Here is a 23,586-nt window from a genome sequence, read left to right as displayed (position 1 = left end):
ATTAAGGTGTGTTCTCTAGAACAAAACGTATACGTAACGAGTCAATACATGGAGACGTGTACGTTAACGTGATACGTTATACGTTCTCATTGTGGAAATTGGTGCAAAAGGTGCAAAATTGAATTGCGTTGGCAGCGCAACTATAGGACTCGGAATAAACTAATCCCAATTCTTCAATCGAATTGGGAGTCCTGATACTGGTCGGTGTATCTATATGTCAGTACTTCAGTGGATCTCTCAGAGTTTTGTTTTCCCGCGCAACCCACAGTTTCATGTGGAGAGTCTGATGCATTTTTAAGACATTTGATGACTGTTTGTTTTGGAAATTTTTCAAATTGCAAAGAATTTTGATTCGTTTTGTTGTAAAACAAAGAAGTAAACAATGACTTCATTTAATTTGAGTGAAATTGGAGAACTACTAAAAGATGCTAGTCAAAAAAGTGCCAGCACAGGTGTTTCTTTTGCTGGAAAATCGCTTAAGCTTAACTCCGAAGAAGATGGTATGTGTATTTCTGTTTAAATCTATTATAAAACTATTTCAATAATGATATTTTTATATCTGTGCTACTTTGATTGCTCATGGTGGGTATTGGAATATTTTTTTAATACTTGAAGCCGATGTTTATGTTATGTTTTTACAGACTATTAACGATAACAGTCATTGTTTACCGAGATGACCGAAAGGTGTTACCTTATTTTCTTTGTGTTTCAATTAATAAGGATTTTATAAATATATTCAACAGATAATTTAGAAAAGCAGGCGAAAAGTAAAAGCAATTTTAACTAGAAGTACAAGGAGAAATTTAAGAAAGTGCCGTTAAATTGTATTGGAAAATGTTGACAATTTTTATATTTTTATTATTATATGTCTTATTTTGCTGATAAGATGGAAGATGGAAGCAAGATACTTGCAATGTTTTAAAACAATCACTAAAAAGTAGAAATGATAATAGTTTGGAAAAACTGTTTCTAGTGTTCCGTTATTTCTATATTACAATTTCATTGTTTATAAAAAACTATCCTGTGAACATAAATATTATTAGCACTACAGCCAGTGTGAAAAGTAGGTGATAGTAATATTTCTAAATCTCTAAAAAGAAAATCTTTTTAGGTTTCACAAAAAAAAACTTTTTTTAACATGACAACCATCAGGATTTTAGGAAATAGGTATCATCAGAAATATTTTTTATACTGTAAATTTAAGTTTTCTAAAATTAAATTGCATTATGACTAATCGCAGTTATTCTAAAGTAAAGTAAAGTTTAGATTTTCGTTGAGAATTGTATGTATAACAAGTTTTTAATCATTAGCAGAAGTCAGAAGATTGATTAAGAAAATACAGAATAATAATCTCCCTTTTAAAGCAAGAAGTGGTGTACTCTCTAACGTTGAAAACATGACAAAGAAGATTTTATGTCCAACAGGTAAGCAAGTCGTAGAGGCTATTAAAAACTGCACAAAGTTGGAGTATCTAGACCTGGAGGGCAACACTTTGGGTCCTGAGGCTGCTAAAACTATTGCGAAATGTTTGGAAGAACATGGTTCAAATTTGAAGCGAGCACTTTGGAAGGACATGTTCACAGGCCGCATGAAAGACGAAATCCCATTAGCCCTAGAATACCTCGGGAAAGGGCTGTGCACTGCGGGCACGAAACTGGTCGAACTGGACCTCAGTGACAACGCTTTCGGCCCCATCGGCGTGAAGGGCCTAGCAGCTCTTTTGAGTTCCAGTTCCTGCTACAGTCTTCAGGAACTCAGGCTCAACAATAATGGTCTCGGAATCTCCGGTGCGAAAATGTTGGCTCAGGCTTTGCTCGACTGTCACACGAGGAGCGTAAAAGCAGGTAAGACAGACAATAGAACTACACCCAATAGAAGCAGATTACTAAACAAGACTCTTTGATTCATTAGGAAGTCCGTTGGCGTTGAAGGTCTTCATTGCTGGAAGAAACCGTCTGGAAAACGAGGGTGCGACAGCATTGGCGTCAGTTTTCAAGCAGCTTAAAAGTTTAGAAGAAATTGTTATGCCACAAAATGGAATCTATCACCCAGGCATATCAGCCTTAGCCGAAGGACTTTCGGCGAATTTAGGCCTCAAAACGTTAAACTTGAACGACAACACAGTTGGGCCAAAAGGGGCGCAAGCTCTCGCTCAGATTTTGCCCAATTTGAAATGCCTTGAGAATCTTAATCTCGGAGATTGTTTGTTGAAGACTAAGGGAGCGATAGTTTTGACAGAAGCCCTTGGAGACGATGGGAATTACCCATCACTCACGGAACTAAATTTAAGTTATAATGAAATACGAAGCAATGCAATTGATCCCATCGTGCATGCAGTAGCCCACAAAGCACAACTGACGAGTTTAATACTCGACGGCAACTTCTTCGGCAGCGAAGGTCGAGAGAATCTGAAGGAGGGACTTTCAGAGTGTGGGAGACTCGAGTCGCTCGGCACTTTGGAGGAAGATGCCACTGATGACGATTCTGAGGATACAGATCAAGGAACTGATGAGGAAGACGAGCATGACGATGAGGATGATGGTGAAAAGGAACATTCAATAACCGAAAGTCCTCTTAATACAGAAACGGTAAAGCGTTTTACCATTCTTGGATTTCTGAAATCTCCAACTTGTGAAAATCTTCTCATTTTGAAGCATCAAGAAGGCAAAGCTCAAGATTTCATTGATTATGCGAAGGTCAGTTATTTCGAATAACATACTTATTTAATTTAAAAGTCTGTAAAATTAGTGGCCAACGCACGTTTATATTTTTATGCTTTCAGAATAAAGTAGATACACAAAATCAAGACACATCATTTTGTGAACAATTACTTCGCATTATCATGAAAGTGTCTTCCTTTTGCGGAAGTGGATTCATGGATGTTCGAATTTTTGCCGAAAGTCTATCGGACGAATTATATTCAGCGTTATTTTCACACGCAATTAAAACCAATCAAGTTCACATTTTAAATAACAATCTTTTGGTGAATTTAGGATTATTAAAAGTAAGTATAGAGCATAGAGGCATCAAGTACAATTTGTTTATTTTTATAACTTAATTTTTTTTATTGATTCGAAATGTTAGACTTGTGCAGTAGTTGTTGAACATTTTAATGAATTCTTTCAGAGTGAAAGTAAAGATTATGAAAAAATGGACGTGAATTTGGAGGGATGCTTCAAAGCTTTAGAGATAATCTGCCAAAGGAATTACTTTCTCTCCCAAACAAAGGATACGTTAAGACTTTTTATTGATAAGCCAATGAGAAAGGGCAGATCTCATGCAACTGATCCACTCCAAGATGTGAAAATGTCCCTAAAGTCGGCTCTTGAACGGATACCAATCGTTTAATTATAGAAAAAATATTACTGTAAATGCGTCTATTTGTTTGTTTATTTATTTATAACAAATTTCTGCAAATCATATACACTTCATCAAGTATAACTCATTGTATGTTTCATTGCTTACATTGAAAAAGAAATGAAAATTCTACTTTTTAAGGAACATGTCTAATTATTCACCTTTAAGCAACATTTTTATCTTAACAGCATGCTTATAATCGCAGAAGACATTTTCTTTACAAGGAGCGACGCTGTTTTAGGCTCAAGTCAAGAGATTTTAAGGTGCGGAATCAGTTTTAATTATGAAATTATTTGCTAATTACAATAACTTCTTCAAGAGAAATTAAACTTGACTGTTTTGTTAAATAAAAATGTTAACATGTCATTGAGAAGAAAGTAAGAAAGTCTTAGAATTTAGGAAAAACGAAGAAAATCATAAAAACGGTATTTTTTTTAAATATATTGTATTTCAAGGATAAATATTGAAGGCAAAAAATAGTTTGTGTTCAAGTCAAACAACACGTGTATATTCGTTTTATCGTTTTAAGAATCCAATGGTGATGACATTCACAAATACAAAAAAATACTGAAAAAACCAAACTTTTATTAATATTGGACATTTACAGTGTGTGTAAAAGAACCAAGTTGCATTTTAAAGAAATAGTAAAGAATATATATAACAACACACTGTACAAATTGGTTTTTTTTACATTTCATAGTTATACCGACAATTATACAATGTTGAAAGCAATGAATAAAAAGTGATGATAGTATAATAAATATAATAAATTATAAAAAAATATGAAAAAAGAAAAGATCTTTAGGATAGTTTACTGACATAATTTGTTAGATATGGTCTAACCAGTTATTTCAGTTTCTTACTTATAAGAGTTTTAAAATAATCACACCAGTTCATTAAATAAGAATTAAGCAAAATTAAATAGTTAATTTAACAGATTAAACCTAATGTCCATAGGTTTTAATCAATTTTTGGGAATGATGCACATAATTTACTATTTACTCTTCCTGCTTTAATTTGTTGAAATGCTTTTTATAATCTGAGGGATCCCAGCCTGGATGGAAAAATTCATTTTCTAGTGGAACGCAATGTTGAGATGCTTGATCGACCATGTACTTGGTTGCCTGTGGAATAAATGCACTTGAGTATTTATCACATTTATAATATCATGGTGCTTGAATACTTACAAGAAAGAGAGCCAATTGTCTTTTCTCTATTGGAGTAGAAGTAAGTCCCAAGTCAGAAGGGTAATTTATCTCCCAATTATTTTTTGCTAAATCAGTTACTATCCAGTCCGCACACCTTTCTTCACTCACTCCAACTGAATCCATTATCGTCTCTAAGAAGACAATATTTCATTAAATGAACGTTCAATCAAATGAAACTAAGAGGTCATTACAGTTTTAAGATGAAACAATAATAAATACATAACTCACTTCGAGCATTGGGCGTTGGTGAATTTAAAAATCTTGTTAATAGCGGACTGGAATCTGAATCTTCAGTAAAAATTTGTGGATATCGTCTCGTGAGTAATTTAGCAAGCAAGATGTTCCCTCGGTTTCCAGACAAAGTTAGCGACGGTGCACACACCATTTCATCTTCTGTACGCCTGATTAGCAATACTGTTCCTTTGTACCTTTTCCAAATAGAAATTCAATTTGTAAATTTATTGAAAATATGCATTTACATATTGTGCTAATCTCAAGGACGACAAAAATTTCTATTAAAATTCTTTCAATTTCAATAATAGAAAGGAATAGAAGGAAATATTTGTAAAATTTTGAACATGTTTAAAATAGGTATTGACAGGAATTTTCAAGAGATCAACTATAATGAAGACTATAATATTTGAAAAAATACCTAATAAGTTGTTCAACTATATTTAAATTGAGATATTGTCGTATCGTGCTACGAACTATATGTTCTATTGCAACTGGCATTTTGGAAGTAGCCAGAGGTAAAACGTCATCAAAAGTTGCATCCAGAATCTGAAAAATATTGACACCAATTGACACCAATTGACACCATTAAAGGTCTATATTTACAGTGTGAAGCATATTTCATTGGAAAATTTGTTACCATGCTTTTTATTGTCGGGTAGTTCATAGCGGCCCAAGTGGCAGTGTAACCTCCTATGCTCCATCCATAAAGGATAATTTTGTTCTCTGGAAATCCAAGACTATCGATAGCGAATCTCAAAACACAATCAATAGCGTTCTCCTCTTGAGCAGGATACGGAGCTCCCTTTGTAAATTATAAAATTGTTTAGTTGTTACTGAAAAATTTTCAAAATCTAAAAATCATTTTTACATTTTTTCTAAAAACTAAGTTCAATTCTTACAGAATGTCTCATTTTAATTAGATAGTAAATACCAGTTGAGAAATTTCCACGAATTCAAGTGTGATATTTCAATTGCTAAAATCGAATAATTTAAGGAGATACTGCACTAATGAAAATGAGACACTCTGGAGAAAACTTTGACACTCACAGTGCTATTTGCAAAGCCAGGGTGATTCCATCCCAAAACGGAGTAACCGCAAGCAATTGGAGTTCCAATAACCCCTGTTTCATAGAACCCGCAATTTCCTTCACAAGTTATTACTAACACGTCTCCATTAGCAAATCTGATAACAATAATATTGATAACAACTTTAAAATTTCTTCTTATGAATCTTTTGCTCATTTTTGGGTATTGAAAAATAATGTACCTGCTATTTTTGCGATTAATAAAAATAGTGTCCAAATAATTTCCATCTGAAGTACCAATTTTAAATCTTTCGGCTCCTCTTTTGATCAGATCACTTCTACCTTGAATCTGAGCTGTTCCTTGAATTGGAAATCCGAAAAAGAAAATATTATCTTTTTGTCTTATTTTTCGAGACTTAAGTGCAAAAACTTACGGAGAATCCAATTAATGAAAGCAATGCTTCCAGGATACATTAGTTTGACCGCGACAGTATGAGCAGTAACGTAGGATATTATTTTACATGGTAGTGTGGCAATGTATTCCTTGCTTGTTTGTCGTCGATTGCTACTTCTTGAATTGAAAATGCTCTCCAAAGTTTGCTTTTGTTTTCTCACTCCGCTGGAAAGGGAGTATAGAAAGTTACAATTAACGTTTTAAAATAATACAAAAATTAGTTGTTCATTAATTAATTACATAAACAATGAATTACCCGTCTACTTTTGCAACTTGAAAATCTACGGGACTAGCCCAAAACTCAAAGTCATATTTATTCAACTCCTTCCTGGCTTCCGATCCGTTTCTAGCCTTGGCCTCTTCAAGAACCTTTATAAATTTTATGTAAAGAGGGTTGCTAGCTCTTGAATAACCTCGAGCCACCAAAGAAGTGACAAGAATTAACCCAGCTCCCGCTGCAAACTTTGTCAGTGAGTAAAAATCGAAAACTGGAGTGATACGACGATAAATCAATATTGCCATCAGAGGAAAAGTGTACAAGCTGAGAGACCACATCGTCACAAACTGAAATCAAAATCGATTTGGAGTTTATGGTTTTATGTATTCAAAAGATTAATTCAAATCTAGGATCTTTATAAATACTATGTTTTAGGTACAGCCTAGCAAAAAATTTTAAACTTCTTCATCTTAATTATTTAACAAATTTTATTTTTAAAACTCTTAACTTTGCACATCAAAGAAAAACTTATTTATGATCAATCTTTTACGTCCGAGCAGTTAGTTATAAGGTAAATAAAAACGAAGTCATTCGGACTAAATGTTAGTGTATATTTTTTCTCCAACGTTTCGAAATCTTAACGATTTCCTCTTTAGAGAGTCTACCAAATAGTAATATATTATAGATAAAAATAATAAACGAATTTACAAATTAATATACAATATTATGAAATTACTATAAATACAAAATAAATACAAAATAAAGAGAGTTTAAAAGTTAAATTTTCTTAGAGAAATAAATCAGTGAATAAAATGGAAAAATAATAAAGAAAATCAATAATAGGTAAATTAAAATTACTAATAATATATATATATATACGCTAACATTTGGTCCGAATGATTTCGTTTTTATTTACCTTATAAAAACTTATTTGTTTTTATAATTAATTCAAGTTGGAATATTTACTTTGACAACTAGAAATTAACACGGCCAATTATAGAGATGTTTTATCTTTGAAGATCTAACATAAATCATTTATTTGGGCCTGTAAAAATTATTCTCTCTATTTATTCGCTTCTAGTTTACGCAAAAAATGTTCAAGAAGAATCACTCATAGATTAACAGTAAAATTTTATAAATTATTCTCTTGTTCAAAAGTCATTAATGTAATAGATTCGAATTCAATATTAAAATAAATCGGAAATAAATAAAAATGAAATTGAAAAGAAACCTCAACTTTTTTTCATTTTATCTTTCTTACTGGATGAAATACTTTGTACTCTTTTTCTACAAAGAAAAATAAAATTGAAGTGAATTGAATATTTTTCAAGTTGATTATAAAACTTACAGACGTGATTACTTGATCTCCCCATCGCTCCAAACTTTTAGGTTCGTACGGTTTCTGCAAGACAAAAATAAATCTAAAGTTTGTACAAGTTATATGAAGAAACGATTTATTTAAAATTTGCGAGAAGAATGATACCCACGTCCACAATATTATTGAGCCATGTGAATTCGTAGATTTTATACAATCGAGGACTGAATGTGCAACGCCATACAGTTTGCATTAATGACATTTTTTACATGCAACGGAACTTACAGGAATTCTTGTAGCTCAGCAAAGAACCAAGCAACATTAGTACACTGGAAGAAAGAATCAGTGCGTTAAAATATAAAATAATGCTTTACTTTCCACAGCGAGTTTTCAACAAGTTGTAAATAAATTTATCGAATTTCAAAAGTACTTGATTTAATCTTTGGCGGTAATTTTATAAAATTTCAAATGAAATTCAGTGAAAAATGAGTGTATTCATCGTCGAATGGTTCGACCATCATGTTTAATATTTGCGATATCATATTTATCATAATTTTACCTTCTGCAAATGCAAACTGTTCATATAACCATCAAATAACATGTCGTATGCAATTTTCTGAAGGAGGTTATGTTGAAAGTCTGTCTGCGCATGTCCAATACAGGTGCATACATAATGCAATCTCAAAGCACATTATCAAAATCAAAAGTCAAATTTATATCGTATCGGTATAGTTTCGACACATTCAAAAATTAATCAATTCGGACCTTGGATATCAAAACTTCCGTTCCGCCGAGTTGTTGGAGCAGATATAAAAGGATAGAGAGATTAAATTCTATTCAGTCTTGTGCACATATTGGATGCTGTACTATAAACCAGTTTATTGTAAAAGCGGCCTTAAAGTAAAAAAGTTTCGCCTATTTTTACCCCTTAACTTAAGGGTGCATTTATACGACTGTCGGTAGAATCTCAAAAACTTTACTTCGCTTTTCCGATGTTTCTAGCGGGAAGTTTCAAATTTATATTTTATTTAAAATTAAAAAACACAGTTTTAAATAAGAATTCAATTACCTTTCTTCATAAAAAGAAAAATTCTTTTGAAGATTTCAATTATTTTCTTAAATAATAAAATTCTTCCGAGGATTTCAATAATTTTCTAAATTTTAAATAAGATTCTTTTTATTAATTCAATTATCTTCATAAAAAATAAAATTCTTTGGAAGATTTCAATTATTTACATTAAAAAAATTCTTCGGAGGATTTCAATTATTTTTAAAAATTGGAAACATATTCTTGTCAAGAAATCCTTTCGAAATAAAATTAATAGCAAAAATTAAATTACATTTTATAAATAATAAAATTCTCCTGAGGAATTCAATTACTTCCAATACAATTTTAATAAACTTCAAAAATCAAATATTTCATTATATAATTTTCAACAGTCACGATGATTATTTTAAAAAGTTGATAAAAATTCTTTGTTTAATTCTATTATTTTTAAAAGGTTGAATTAAAATTATTTAAAAAAACACATGAAGAAATTCTTCAGAAGAATTTAATTATTTTCTAATAATTTTAATAAAATTCAATAATTAAATGTTTCATTTCAAATTATTAAGAAACACGATTATTTTAAAAACTTGAAATAAATTGTTCATAAAATTCAATTACTTTCAAAATATGCAATTAAAATTACTAAAAAAACTCCATTACTTAAAAAAAAATTTAAGAAATTATTCGACAGAATTTAATTAGGATTTTTAAAAATGTTAGTACAACTTTTCGCGAGATATCGATTATTTTTATCAATATAATAAAATTTTGGGAAGAAATTAAATTATTCTCAAATTTTGTGACAAAATTTTTTGCAAGAATTCAATGATTTTTAATAGATTATCTACTTTTAAAATTAAAAATATTTGATAAGAAAAATTATTAATACGTTTAGGAAACAAAAAAAGCGAACAACAACTAAACTGCGAACAGATTACTATACCGGAATACGATTATTAATATATATGATCTAAATTGAAATGAATAAATGTAATATTATTTTCTAACAATAAATTTGTTAATTTATATTGTTCATAAAAATATTAATAACAATTTCATACTTTTTTACTTTCGGTAAATTTTTTTTCTACCGATAGTCGTATAAATGCACCATAAGTTCTATATCTATACTCAAAATCCTCAAAATTTATCCTTTCAATTTTTCATATAAAATTCAGATATATAGATCCTGTATTGCAGTTTTGACAGTTGGTTAACCGAAAGCTATTTAAAGAAATAAATAAATTTTATTTTGTTATCAAAGAGACAGTGTCAAAAATTATTAATAAATAGCTTTCTTGTGCATTACTAAATCCTTATTTTAAATTAAAATAGTAATAAGTCACAATGGGCGACCAATATTCTAATGGAGAAAATACAGGTGATGGAAATTTCTTTAAAAAACAGACGGCGGCCGTTGAAAGATTTTTACCTTCTCTCTTTAATATAAAAGTGGTGAGTATTTGCTTCTTTACAAACTAATATTATATTGTATAAATTGTTTGTACCGAAATATAAATTCCCAGACATTTAAATTCTAAAAGTTGTAACATGAGTAATTGTTATTCAATTCTTGTCAATATTATTAAATTGATTTGGGTGCAAAGGTGCCTTCACTTGCACGTGTTTGTCACGTGTGGTTAAATAATTGTCATTTGATTTTAATGCGCAAAAGTTAAGTTAAGTTTTTAGGAGTAAAAGTTAATGATTTTTTTATAATTTAAAAAAATTGCATCTTAAGTTATGTCGTATTTTTAAAAAAGTCTGCAAAGTGTACTTAATCATATACACTAATGTTGAAGAATCACATTTAAATTTTTCTATTATTTATTACTATTAATGCAAAAAAAGTGCTCATTCAAAAATTGGCAACTGTTCGCACAAGTTACGAACGATATTTTTCATAACAAGGTGCAAAAAGTGCCCATTTTAGCACATCGAATTAAATTGTTTTCGATTTAAAAAAAACTGAAAATAAGATGTCATTCTTGGGATTAAGGAAACAGAATTAATAAAAAACACACTATTTAAACTCTTATTGAGAGTCAGAATTTCTCAAACGGTTCACTTAGAACTAAAAAATTTTATTTTTAAAGAAAAATGTTGTTTTTTGACTCGCTTAGTATGGTTCAGTATCTTAATATCCCTGAAAATATTATGAAAAATAATTTTTTTTGTAAAAGTTATTAACAATTGAATTTTTTAGTAGTGCTAAATTAAAAAATTTTCTTCTCGAGTTCCAGTTGACGGATTTAAAAATCAAAAAAGGGTTTTTTTGATTTTAAATTGCACTATTTGAAAACATTTTTTTATTTTTATAATTTTTTATATTATTTGTTAATAAGATGTTAATAAACAAATATGTTCTTCACGTCCTAACAAAAAAATTAAAATTGTATTATATTCCTTAAATTTGTCTACAAAATAACAATTTCTTTATATAAAATAGGACCAAATAAGTTATCTACTTGTTTATTCTTTATAAGGGTTTACTGTAGACAACAAACCTCAAAAACAATTTTTCAAATGTTTTACAATTGTTTAAACACATTTTTCTCAAAAAATAGGAAAAAATGTTGTGTTTTTGGGTCAATTTACCCACGTAAAAAAATAACAGGGGGTAAAGATGTGAAATTTTATACGTTTGTTATAGTTTTTTAATTAAAGAATTGAATGGTTTTTTAAAATCGGTTCAGTAGATTTCGGGAAAAGAGTCTCCCCGTCATAAAAATTGCTATAACTTTTTCTTTTGCATCTTTTTTAAAAAATGTTTTGGGGCAGGAATTTTAGGATACTAAGGAACATTTTAAAAGTAAAAAAAGAAAAATCGATTTTTTTGAAATCCTTGACCAAAAAGTCCCCTTAAATATAAATAAATTTGAATTGTTTTTAATTCAATCCTTTTTATTGAGATTTCTTCAATATGACATCTCAAATATGCAGCAGCTTTATCTCCGATCTAAAATAAAAAAGAGTTTTTTTAGTAATTTTATTTTGAATATTGCGTCGCGACATTTGCCAAAATGAGGACACAATTTCCGAAAAGCATGTTCCAAAAATCCTTGGAATTAAGAAAAAAATTTCGTTTATTTCAATGTTAAAAACCTGTTTTCTAAAATTAACCCGCATTTAGTTGCGCTTTATTTTCTTCCTTGATCACTCTCATCGTTTTTGACGTTGTCGAGCTAACAGATTTTATATCTTATTTGTATTTATAGGTTCTTTCTTTCTTTTAGAATCTGCAAAAAATCCAACTGTCGACCTAAAGAAAAAAGTTGAAACCGTTGAAACGAAAACAATAAGTGATATATTTTAAGTAGTTTTTATTAAAGTCACGCGGAGAAAAACGGATCAGGTGCGTGAGGCTCATTTTATTATCTTTGCATTGTACATATGTAGTATTGTTTAAGTACAATTGGTCTATAAAATTTTATCAAAATCCATCAAACACAACAGAAAAAAAATAATTTGTAATTTGATGCTTAAAAATTGTTAAAACAATAACTCTTAAAAAAATTTAAATTTTGCAAAAAAAACTTTAGGGAGATATTTATATTCGCAAAAACTATAAAATTATTGACACAACACATAAAAATATCGTCTCAAGGAAATTAGTGGCCGGCCCACTTAAGAAATTTTGAGCCTGTAGCAGACGGTACAAAAAAGTTAAAAATAATTATTTCTTGTGAATAAAAAGTGTTGTTGAATTAATTAAATACATTTAAAATTGCGTATTAAATGCAAAAATGTATATTTCTCTGAAAAAGCATAACTTTATTAAGTTTGACCGTTACTATGATAAGAATATCTCGAATTTTTAATTTATTCATACTAGCAAATTATTATTATGCAAATTACAAAATGTTTTATTTGTAAATGTCAACATCAAATTCTGTATAAATTTAGATTATATAAAATTAATAAAGCATACTCTATTCTCCAAATTATAAAAGTCATAAACATTTTTTTAACAAAAATATTATCAATATAAAATACTTATTTAAAAAATTACTTATTCTTATTAATTCTCTACATTTGAGTTAGTAAAAATGTTAAATAACAGTTAAAATTATATTTATCTAAAATACAATTTAAAGTTTTAATTCTATATAGAACAAAACATTAAAATAAGTAGTTATTCATATTATACAGGGTGTGACAAAATATAGAAGAATTTAAGTCAAAAATGCATTTTAAAAAATTACATTTTGAAGTAGTTACAAATAATTACTGCAGAAATTCATTCATGTTCAAAAATTTTTAAAAATTCTCTTCAAAATTTAAATTATTTTTATAAATTATAATAAAATTCAGTTATTTTTAAAAATTTTAATAAAATTCTTGGCAAAATTCCAATTATTTTCAATAATTTTCAATATTTACTATTTTAATAAAAATTTCCAAAAGAATTCAATTATACCTATACATATTTATAAGAAAACTTTTTTCAATTGCACTCAAATATTTAGGTAATTATATTTTTATAATAAATAATGAAAATTTCTCAGGAATTCAATTATTTTCATAAATAATAAAATTCTTATTAGGAATTTAATTATTTTCATATAGTATAATAAAACTCATCACACAGAATTTAAATTACTTTTAAAACAATTTTAATCGAATTCCTGGAAAAATGAAATTATTCTTAAAAATGTTATTAAAATTATTTAAAAAAAATTCAATTATTTAAACATTTGTTGATAACATTAAGGGGTAACACTACTCTATAGAGGCAGAAAAAAAGACCTATATTTGATGATTTATTTTTGGAAAAATGGAAAAAGTAATAGGATTTCTTTTTAGGGGGTTTATTATTAAATACATCATATTGAAGTGTAAAAACATTTTTTTTATTTAAATTTTACTACAAATATACAAAGTATAAGACCTGGAACAAAAACCCACAAGAAATTTCATAATCTATATACTGTCACCTTCGGAAGTACGTACGGATTTTTTAATTGGATGTAAATAACTTTATGTTTTATAAACAATTTACTGTTTATTTTTTTAGCATAATTATGAAGGAAACGTTCACATTTAAAAATTTGAAAAAGACGGGTGACATTATTTGTGAACACTCCCTTAATAATCAATTTGTAGTATTTAATTCAATAATTTAACTCAAAAATAAGTCAAGTGTTGAATTTCAATTGTTCCACGAATGCAGAAATAGTAGAAATATTTAAAATGCCAATATTTGAAGACCTCCACGAAATAATGATCTATATATATGGCACATTTGAAAATGCTTGCAATTTTCAACTTTGAATTGCCATAAATCGTTATTCCAACTATATATTATAGTATTTAATGAAAACCAATACATTTCATTATCTATTTATTTAATTACACTGTTTCATTCATTTAGGCTCAAAATTTAATAATACGTGCTCATATTTTCATTACAATTGCATTTATATGTAAAAATGTGCCATAGATCGTTATTCCGTGGAGGTCTTCATTTAACTAGAGGGATTTCACATCGCGCTTCACACAGAGACATGGAAATGCAATAATGCATCTGCACAGAGAGACCTTCATGAATCATATTAATTCCTTTTGCATTAGCAAGATAAACAAATTACTTTGTCATGAACAGAATATTAATTGCACCACTTTAATACAACTTTGAGGATTGTAAAACACAATCCAAAACCTTTTCATTGCGGTGAAAATGTATACTAATGAAATTAATTTCCAGCTTGGAGACCAAAGTTCCGATCACAGGACACGAGGTCCAATACAAGATTTTTATCAAATTCGAAATGAGTGTTTATCAAGGGGACAATTATTCGAGGACCCAATTTTTCCTGCTACTGATTCTTCACTATATTTCTCAAAGAAGCCTGAATATCTTCAAGAAAGCAAGAATATTGAATGGAAAAGGCCAAAGGTAAACTGCTTTTACAACTTTCTGGTCCTCCATTTTCGAGTTTCATTTCTCACATATCAAATATTTTCGAAAATTTTAACTAATTTGTTATAAAAATACACTTAAACGAGGTTCATTTTTTATTTGTTTTTTATAATCATTTATTATAATTGGTTTATAAATTTGCTTAATGAATAAATTATAAATTAACTTTTTTGTCTAATTTAGCAGAATAAAGGCGATATTCCCAACATTCAGTGAGTCTTTCCAAAATCGATTTGCTTAAATGAGTATAATTATTTTTTTATTTATTAGGAAATTGCAGACAATCCTCAGTTCTTTGTCGATGGTTATTCAAGATTCGATGTTCAACAAGGAGTCTTGGGCGACTGTTGGCTGCTCGCTGCTGTTGCCAATTTAGCTATGCATCCTCATTTATTTCATCAAGTTGTACCAGAGGAACAGTCTTTTGAAGAAAACTACGCAGGAATTTTCCACTTCAAGTAAGTAAACATGCAAATATGAGTAGAGAATTAGTATTTCACTCAAATGCGGTGACTTGTTGAAAATAAAAAGGACTTTTTGTTGTAGATTTTGGCAGTACGGGAAGTGGGTGGATGTCGTGATTGACGACAGACTTCCAACTTGCAACGGACAGCTTTTATTCCTTCAATCCCCAGAGACCAACGAGTTCTGGAGTGCGCTGCTCGAGAAAGCATACGCGAAATTGCATGGCTCCTATGAATCCCTTAAAGGTGGTACCGCGGTGGAGGCCATGGAAGACTTTACAGGCGGCGTTACAGAAATGTACGACATGGACAAAACTCCGTCAAATTTGTTCAGTGTGCTGCTGAAGGCCTACGAGAGAAATTCCCTAATTAGTTGTTCGATTAAGGTAATAGCGATTCTCTAAACTTAAATAGCCGAATAATAATTAAAAAGAAATGTTTTTAACCACTTTTTTTCACTGCGCAGTCAAATTCCAATGCCTGTGAGGTAAAGACACCGCAAGGTCTAATTAAGCGTCACGCCTACAGTGTTACGAAAATAAAGAATGTTCGCACCGACGACAAGTCCCAACAAGGTGGCACAGTTCCGTTAGTGAGAATCAGGAATCCTTGGGGAAATGAGGCCGAGTGGAATGGTCCCTGGAGTGATGGGTGCGTAAATAGTTTTACTGCTTAACAAATGGAACCAGTTTTCAAAAGCTAATTAAACTATCGGAAACAGGTCACCAGAATGGAGATTCATCCCAGACCACGAGAAGGAGGAGTTGGGTTTGACGTTTGACGTAGACGGAGAATTTTGGATGTCGTTCCAAGACTTCAAGACGTATTTCACAAATTTAGAAATTTGCAACTTGAATGCAGACTCTCTTACAGAGGATGACTACAATCAGGGCAAGAAAAAGTGGGAAACAAATTTGTTTGATGGCGAGTGGGTGCGCGGTGTCACTGCTGGTGGTTGCAGAAATTACCCAGGTACTACTTGAAACCGATTTTTCTAAATAAATTTTATTTTCTTTAATTAGTACTCCATTGGTTTAATACTTTGTGTTTGTAGAAACTTTTGGGAACAATCCGCAATACCGCATCACTCTTGAAAGTCCCGATGAAGACGATGATAAATGCACCGTCATTGTAGCTTTAATGCAAAAGAATAGAAGAGCGAAAAAAAGAATGGGTGCTAAATGTTTAACAATTGGGTTTGTTGTTTATCATGTGAGTTTTCCCACAGGAATAAATTATTTTTAATAAGTTTTGAAAAAAGTTCTTTGAGAATTTTAAAATCCATTTGTTTACAAATCAATTTTACGAAATTTAAATTATTCACACTCTAAATCTGAATCAGTGAAAATTTCACTGAGAATCAGTAAAAACCACTGATTGTCAGTGAAATCCCACTGATGAATTAAAGAAAACTGGGCCACTGAATTGAAATCAGTGAAATTTTCACTGATTCAGATTTAGAGTGCGGAAATTCTTCAATTGAGGCCTTGGATCCAATAACTCGCCCGACGCTCGGAGGAACGCGCGACTGCCAGTCAGTGAGCAGTGAGCGCCTCTGGGCCACTCACTGCTACCCGACTGGTATTAGCGCGTTCCTCCGAGCGTCGGGCGAGTTATTGGATCCAAGGCCTCAATTAAATAGGGGAGAGTGGGACAAACCGGACCCCCTAACGGTTTTTTGACTCTTGTGACTAAACGAATCAACCGATTTCATTTTTCGATAGCTTGTTTGAAAGATCATTTAATTGCGCAACTTTTTTCTAGAGAAACCTATACTTTATCTTTTATTGTTTAGTTGCTGTGTTAACTTTAAAAAATTTTGCAAACGGTTCGGTTTGCCCCATCCCCTGGGGTAAACCGTACCGTTTGGTTTTTTATTTATAATATTGCATTGAGGTCGTTCATAAACTACGCCACACTCCTAGGGATGGGGGGGGGGTGTCAAGCTGTGTGTGACGAAGTGTGGAAAAAAATTTTTCTTGTATGTAAAAAATGTGATGAAGGGGGGGGGGGTAAAAATCAGTCCGAAAAAGCGTGACGTAGTTTGTGAACGACCCCATTTACATAATCTACAATAATAAAAAACATAAAGAATCATGTAAACAATGGTTGTAGTAATGAAAATAATAATATGGGATTGAATTTTAATTAAATAAATATTTTTTTTAATAAAAAAATAAAAATGTTTGTCATTATCAGAGAAACAATATTAAAGGTCCAATTCTCATTGGAAGACAATTATTTTTCATTGTATGCAAATATTTTAATGAAAGAAACATTTTAATTAAAAATAATTTTTATGAAACTTTAATTCAATGGAAATATCCTATGGCCGGTTTGCCCCACCGAAAACGGTCCGGTTTACCCCACAGGCCCATTTTGAGAATAAATGTTTGTCAAAAAGAAACGCTTTGCAAATTCATCAAAGTTTTTAGTGGTAAATATTCCTGAGGTGTGTACCTTCAAAACCCAAGACCTAATATTTGGAAACATTGCACGATTTCCTCAGAATTTCCTTAAGAAAAAATTCGTAAAAGTGTAGAAAAAAACTAAAAAAAAACTTTTGCTCCCTTCGTCGCACAAACGCAAGCTAAAACTGTCATATTGAAAAAATAAGGTATACTAAACATGGTTGTTTTAAATTTGTAAACAACACTTTTTTCAATTTCGCCATTTCGGAAATATTGAAAGGGGTCCGGTTTGCCCCACTCTCCCCTACGAATTAAAAAATAATCACTTTAAATAATTTCAGAAAAAAATTCAATTAAATTCTTTTAAAATATTAAATTCTACAGAATTTTTAGTTATAAGTATGAAATATTATTTCTTAAAATTCATGCTATATGCTTTTAATATTCAATATTATTATGTAAAACCTTAACTGAAATTCAATTTAAAATAAATTTTTATTAGATAATTCAATAATTTAAATGCAAAAATAAATAATTTATGGAATAATTAAAATTTCTTAAAATTGAAGTCTCATAAAGAATTTTATCAAAACATTTTTAAATAATTGATTTATGCAATCAGTTATAGTTTTTCCAAAATTCAATTTGTTATTGGGAGGCTTAAAAATGAAATTTTGTGCAAAGTTAGCAAAGCATTTAAAATTTTTGGTCACAAATTTTTTTTAGTTTTCTTTTTGTTATTTATAACAGGAATTTTTCGGATCAAAGTGATTGAATCATTCGTATAAAGTAAAACTGAAATAACATTTCGAAAAACTTTAATTAAATCATTTTTTGAAGGCACAAGTACGTATAAAATTTTATGCAAAGTTAGCAAAGCAGTGATAAATTTTGTAAATTTCAATTTTTAACGACATTCATTTTTCTTACTAAACGAAAAAATAGGCATAATTCTTATTTTATAATCATAATTTTTGCACAAAATTTTGTTTTTTTTTAAATATTTGAATTATTTTTTGTGATGAAACGTATTTAGGTACCCGTTTTTATTGTTAATAGGCATTATTATTAATTATCTATTGATACTAGGATAACATTTTTGTAATTTTTCATAAATTTTTCGAAGAATTTTTTATTGAAATTTTGTAAAGAGAATCGAATGTTTTTTGAGTAATAATAATAATAAATTAAATACTTCGTTAAATAAAATATTAATATATTAAATAAATATAATAGCAAGTTTTTACAAAATAGAATTAAACTTTAAATTGTTTTAGTTGGAAGACCATGACAGACTATCGAAGCCTTTGGATATAAACTTCTTTAAATACACTGAATCAGCAGCAAGCACGCTTTCATTTTTTAATTTACGAGAAGTCACTTGTAGGTTTAAATTGTCGCCAGGAGTTTATTGCATTGTTCCCAGCACTTTCGACCCAAACGAGGAAGCGGAATTTTTGTTGAGAATATTCTCTGAAAACAAAAACAACTTGGAGTAAGTGGCTTTTAATTTTTTCGGTATACTTATAATCCTTATAATTTTAATTGAACATGATGATTTTTTAGTTTAGTTAAAGATTTGATTGACTTTTTGTGTAACACTCTGGCTGTTTAAAATTATCCCATCTGTTGAAATGTATTTAAATGGAAAACTTTGTTCCCCAGGGAGAATGACGAAGAAGTTGGTGTCGGCGAAGTGGATAATAGGGTAAGAATAATCTTTTCAAAATATTCTATTTGAACCCTTTGTTTAAAACTATTTTTTTTAATTTATAACTGAACAATATACTATTTTCTTTAATTTTATTTTTAAAGGTACATGATCAACCTCAGCCAGAGCAAAATGAGGACGAAGTTAAAGAATTCTTCAGAAAACATGCTGGCGATGACATGGAAGTTGACTGGATGGAGCTGAAAGAAATTCTGGACGACGCACTGCGCGAAGGTAAGGTCTTATTTTTTAACGTAAAATCATTTCAGTAGGTAAAGTATAATAATACAACAAGTCCGGTCTGCAGTAAGTCTTCTTTTGCAAGTTAGTGAAAATGATGGCTTCGAGTAAATTAGTTTTTCATTTAGTAGATTCATTTTTTATATCTGGAATAGAAAATTCATTCCTTCTCCATTTTTTACTAAATCTTCCGCTTCAATATTATTAATGGATGCTTTATTTTGTTGTGCATGGTCTTTTCTTTTATATTAGAAAGCTTTCAATTTAACACTAATTGCTAATGAATTTGACCGATCGTGAATTTCAAAAGTTCTCATTTACTTTCTAGAAACGCACAATAAAGGATTCAGCAAAGACATTTGCCGCAGTATGGTGGCAATGTTGGACGTTGATCACTCAGGAAAACTGGGATTTGAGGAGTTTAAATCTCTGTGGAATGACATTAGAAACTGGAGAGTACGTATTCTGCATTTTATTTATTTTCTAATTAAATTACTAAATTAGAAGAAATTGAGCACAATGGAATTTTACTTTAACGTTACTCTCTACCTAATCGAATTACTTTATTTTAGGCTGTATTTCGGCTGTATGACAGAGATGGTTCAGGGTATCTGAGTGCAATTGAGTTGAGACAGGCCTTAAATAGTGCTGGCTACAGACTTAATAATCGCATACTGAATATCCTAGCACATCGTTATAGTACTAAAGAGGGGATGATTTCATTTGATGACTACATAATGTGTGCAGTTCAAATCAAAACTATGATTGATACTAAATATCATTCCAATACTTTAAGTAAATGTGCGAATCTAGATGAGTACATTTAATAATCTTTGTTTCAAATGAATATCTGTAAGCTTACATTCGTTTTCATGTTTACTTTGCACTTTTCAATTGACTGTTTTGCAGTCCCGGTAAGAAGAGGTTGATTAAAATAGATTAAAATGTTTACACAAAATTTCAAAAATGACATTGATATGGAATTAAAAGCATTGGGAATTTTAACCATATGTGACTGTCCACGAGAAAACAAGGCTTAGGTCCAAAAAATCAATTTTGAGTTCTTTATGGTAATCGACAGATTTTATGTTGCTTTTTCAAATGCAAAAGTCAAAAGTTAAAAATATCAATTACTTAGGTTACGTTTGTAATTTTGACATTATGTAAATTGTAAACACTAAAAAAAATGAATGAAGAATCTTAAAAGTGGGGATTTCTCATTTCTCCTCTTGCGCTCAAAATGGGGACCAATAAAAATATGGAGTTTCATCTTCTTATCCTCCTTCATAGAAATTAAATTAAAAAGCTCTCTTTAGAAATATCCTAGTCGTATACACATTACACACCTATCCATCGGATTCAGTGGGAGGTGGTTTTGATAATTCATTGGAATTTGGAAAATAATCTACTGAAACAACTAAAATTAGTATGCATTATTAATTTTTTAGATTCGTCGCAGGAATCAAATTTTATCTATTTTTAAGTCTAAAAATATGGTATTGGAAAGTATAAGCGTGGAACAAAAATAAAACTAAAATATGTATTTAAGTTTATAAATTGTAAAATTTTCTCTTCTTTTTAAACGTTAATGATGTAAAAAAAAGTAAAGTCATGGATGTTATGTCGTTCTAGCTGTCAAGTTTCTCTTTTAAGGGGACCCGCACCCGAAATTTCAACTATAACAGAATATAATTGAAAAAATTTGGTATATTTTTTTCTGACACTATTTTGATTCAGAAATAAGGTGAACAAAAAAAAAATTTTACGATTTTTTCGAAAATTAAAAAATTTTTTTTTTTGATTATTTTTTGTAACTTTTGACAAAATTAAAATTTTACAAAATCCATGCCCTTAATTGTACAGGGGGTTGTAAGGAACTCATTAAAACAAAAACCATTAAAAAATAATAAAACTTGTGAAAGAAGAAGCATTTTTTGTAAATTTATGGTATAACATTTCGAAAAAATTAAAATTAAAATTTCACAAAATCCAGGCCCTTAATTATAAAATCAAGTGTAAGAAACTCATTAAAACAAAAACCATGAAAAAATAATATCATTTGTGAAAGAAGAATTTTTTTGTAAATTTATGGTTTATAATGTTATACCATAAACTTATAAAAAATGTTTCTTCTTTCACAAATTTTATTATTTTTTAATGGTTTTTGTTTTAATGAGTTCCTTACAACCCCCTGTACAATTAAGGGGATAGATTTTGTAAAATTCTAATTTTGTCAAAACTTACAAAAAAAATCCAAAAAAAAAATTTTTTAATTTTCGACAAAATCATGAAATTTTTTTTTTTGTTCACCTTATTTCTGAATCAAAATAGTGTCAGAAAAAAAATATACCAAATTTTTTCAATTATATTCTGTTATAGTTGAAATTTCGGGTGCGGGTCCCCTTAATAAATAAGTGTTCTTCGCATGATTGTAATCCGTCTTCCTGATTATTCTATGGAGATAAAAATGTACTTGTATTATATGTCTCTCTGCGTTTTGAATCTCAAGAAAGATTAAAGTTTGTTGTGTAGGTACGTTAGCTTATGCATAAATTAAAATCAAATTCTATTAATTAAATGTTGTAGTCGTTGTGGTCAAACAATAAAGTAACCACCAAAAAAACACTTATGAATATTGGAAGCAAATTGTTCCTACAAAAAACAACAAAGAATTGCTGAGGAGACATATGTTATTTGCGAGTTACATTTTAAAGAAAGTGAAAATGAAAAAACTTTTAAGAATGTAATAAACGGCAAAGAATATGAAATGAAAAGAGATAAGGCAAATTTAAAAGTAGGAGATATCCCTTCAATTTTTCCAACTAATGTCGAAGACAAACTCGTCTACACACAAGAACTAATTATTTGTTATACGATGCATGAAAAGAACGCTTGAATAATTTATGTAAACACTGAAAAACTTTTTAACTTTAAAAATAAATAAACACAACGCACAGCAGACAGTAGCAGACGATATTTAGTTTCCCTTTTCCCCGTTAGAGGCGCTGTTATCCATAAAAGTGAAGAAGAGAATGCCTAAAGGCGCTTGCACACTTCCAAAATTTTGGGCGAGCAGCGAATTTTCATGGCCTTGAGGCTGGAGTCCCATGACAGCGTTTTGCGTTGCGTTTTGTAACTAGGCCATGAGTGTGAGAGAGACAGAGATATATGTTTGCTCTATTTGCACTCATGGCCTAGTTACAAAACGCAACGCAAAACGCTACCATGGGACTCCAGCCTGAAACTCATATTACTAAATGTGACTGTCCACGAGAAAACACGGCTTAGGTCCAAAAAATAAATTTTGAGTTTTTTTATTGTAATCGACAGATTTTATGTTGCTTTTTCAAATGCAAAAGTCAAAAGTTAAAAATATTAATTACTTTCGACAATATACAGTTTTAAAGATGGGTATCTCAAGCGTAGTTAACTTTAATCGTAGTACTTCAATCGCTCGCCCTGTGAAATTCACGTTTGGGAGTAAGCCGTGTTTTCTCGTGGACAGTCACAAATATGATTGGCTCTACAAAAAGCTGCGTGAAAATGTACTTTGTCAGAGCCAATCATATTTAGTAATGTGCATTTCAAGGCCGTGAAAATTCGCTGCTCGCCTAAAAATTTGGAAGTGTGCAAGCGCCTTAACGGTCGTTAGCATCAGCAGAGAGTTAAGGCGCTTGCACACTTCCAAATTTTTAGGCGAGCAGCGAATTTTCACGGCCTTGAAATGCACATTACTAAATATGATTGGCTCTGACAAAGTACATTTTCACGCAGCTTTTTGTAGAGCCAATCATATTTAGTAATGTGCATTTCAAGGCCGTGAAAATTCGCTGCTCGCCTAAAAATTTGGAAGTGTGCAAGCGCCTTTAAGGTACTCGCACACCTCGGCTGTCTGTCTGCCTGCGCAGGCAGAAGATCGTTCACACCTCACTTTTCCCGTTGAAAAATGAGGGAAGATTTGAATATCTATTAAAAT

The 23,586-nt window shown here is 30.1% G+C and overlaps 3 protein-coding genes and 1 long non-coding RNA gene across 5 annotated transcripts; 2 read left to right on the top strand and 2 right to left on the bottom strand.

Annotated features, from left to right (window-relative positions):
• The first annotated feature begins 223 nt into the window (after positions 1-223).
• On the top strand, positions 224-3,497 carry LOC122505334 (ran GTPase-activating protein 1). The gene is made up of 5 exons (XM_043616853.1): positions 224-500; positions 1,425-1,844; positions 1,912-2,696; positions 2,783-3,004; positions 3,127-3,497. The coding sequence occupies exons 1-5, from the start codon at positions 383-385 to the stop codon at positions 3,346-3,348; spliced, it is 1,767 nt and encodes a 588-aa protein (XP_043472788.1). The 5' UTR covers positions 224-382; the 3' UTR covers positions 3,349-3,497.
• A 425-nt stretch (positions 3,498-3,922) lies between these two features.
• Positions 3,923-8,614, bottom strand: LOC122505335 (phosphatidylserine lipase ABHD16A). The gene is made up of 12 exons (XM_043616854.1): positions 8,370-8,614; positions 7,983-8,139; positions 7,844-7,897; positions 6,535-6,842; positions 6,259-6,443; positions 6,067-6,184; positions 5,847-5,982; positions 5,437-5,601; positions 5,218-5,345; positions 4,794-4,993; positions 4,545-4,696; positions 3,923-4,481 (listed from the first exon to the last, which is right to left on the bottom strand). Exons 2-12 carry the CDS (start codon positions 8,070-8,072, stop codon positions 4,356-4,358), a joined length of 1,662 nt encoding a protein of 553 aa, XP_043472789.1. The 5' UTR covers positions 8,073-8,139; positions 8,370-8,614; the 3' UTR covers positions 3,923-4,355.
• Positions 8,615-10,035: 1,421 nt separating this feature from the next.
• On the top strand, positions 10,036-21,306 carry LOC122505333 (calpain-A-like). 2 transcript variants are annotated; one of them, XM_043616851.1, is made up of 12 exons: positions 10,036-10,316; positions 14,569-14,760; positions 15,055-15,242; positions 15,331-15,634; positions 15,715-15,899; positions 15,970-16,220; positions 16,303-16,460; positions 18,937-19,154; positions 19,325-19,367; positions 19,475-19,604; positions 19,939-20,066; positions 20,183-21,306. In XM_043616851.1, exons 1-12 carry the CDS (start codon positions 10,209-10,211, stop codon positions 20,435-20,437), a joined length of 2,160 nt encoding a protein of 719 aa, XP_043472786.1. In that variant the 5' UTR covers positions 10,036-10,208; the 3' UTR covers positions 20,438-21,306. The 2 variants fall into 2 exon arrangements, with proteins under 2 accessions (XP_043472786.1, XP_043472787.1); XM_043616852.1 differs by lacking the exon at positions 10,036-10,316 and adding an exon at positions 12,145-12,216.
• Positions 18,852-22,606, bottom strand: LOC122505341. Its single transcript, XR_006301909.1, has 2 exons — positions 22,566-22,606; positions 18,852-19,132 (listed from the first exon to the last, which is right to left on the bottom strand). It is a non-coding gene; the product is annotated as an uncharacterized LOC122505341 (long non-coding RNA).
• Positions 22,607-23,586: the final 980 nt, after the last annotated feature.

The sequence above is a fragment of the Leptopilina heterotoma genome, unplaced genomic scaffold, assembly GCF_015476425.1.
Source record: "Leptopilina heterotoma isolate Lh14 unplaced genomic scaffold, ASM1547642v1 Lhet_353, whole genome shotgun sequence".
Classification (NCBI taxonomy): Eukaryota; Metazoa; Arthropoda; class Insecta; order Hymenoptera; family Figitidae; genus Leptopilina; species Leptopilina heterotoma.
The sequence above is the reverse complement of the archived record's forward strand: the minus strand, read 5'-3'. Positions and strand labels throughout refer to the sequence as shown.

Coding starts and splice junctions, on each gene's coding strand:
- LOC122505335 (XM_043616854.1), bottom strand. CDS start 8,072: ATGTCATTAATGCAAACTGTATGGCGTTGCACATTCAGTCCTCGATTG. Junction 5,983..6,066: donor ATTAATCGCAAAAATAGCAG/GTACATTATTTT, acceptor TATTGTTATCAG/ATTTGCTAATGGAGACGTGT. Junction 5,346..5,436: donor ACCCGACAATAAAAAGCATG/GTAACAAATTTT, acceptor AATATTTTTCAG/ATTCTGGATGCAACTTTTGA.
- LOC122505333 (XM_043616851.1), top strand. CDS start 10,209: ATGGGCGACCAATATTCTAATGGAGAAAATACAGGTGATGGAAATTTC. Junction 14,761..15,054: donor TTGAATGGAAAAGGCCAAAG/GTAAACTGCTTT, acceptor TTTATTTATTAG/GAAATTGCAGACAATCCTCA. Junction 19,155..19,324: donor GAAAACAAAAACAACTTGGA/GTAAGTGGCTTT, acceptor TTTGTTCCCCAG/GGAGAATGACGAAGAAGTTG.
- LOC122505334 (XM_043616853.1), top strand. CDS start 383: ATGACTTCATTTAATTTGAGTGAAATTGGAGAACTACTAAAAGATGCT. Junction 501..1,424: donor GCTTAACTCCGAAGAAGATG/GTATGTGTATTT, acceptor TATGTCCAACAG/GTAAGCAAGTCGTAGAGGCT. Junction 2,697..2,782: donor ATTTCATTGATTATGCGAAG/GTCAGTTATTTC, acceptor TTATGCTTTCAG/AATAAAGTAGATACACAAAA.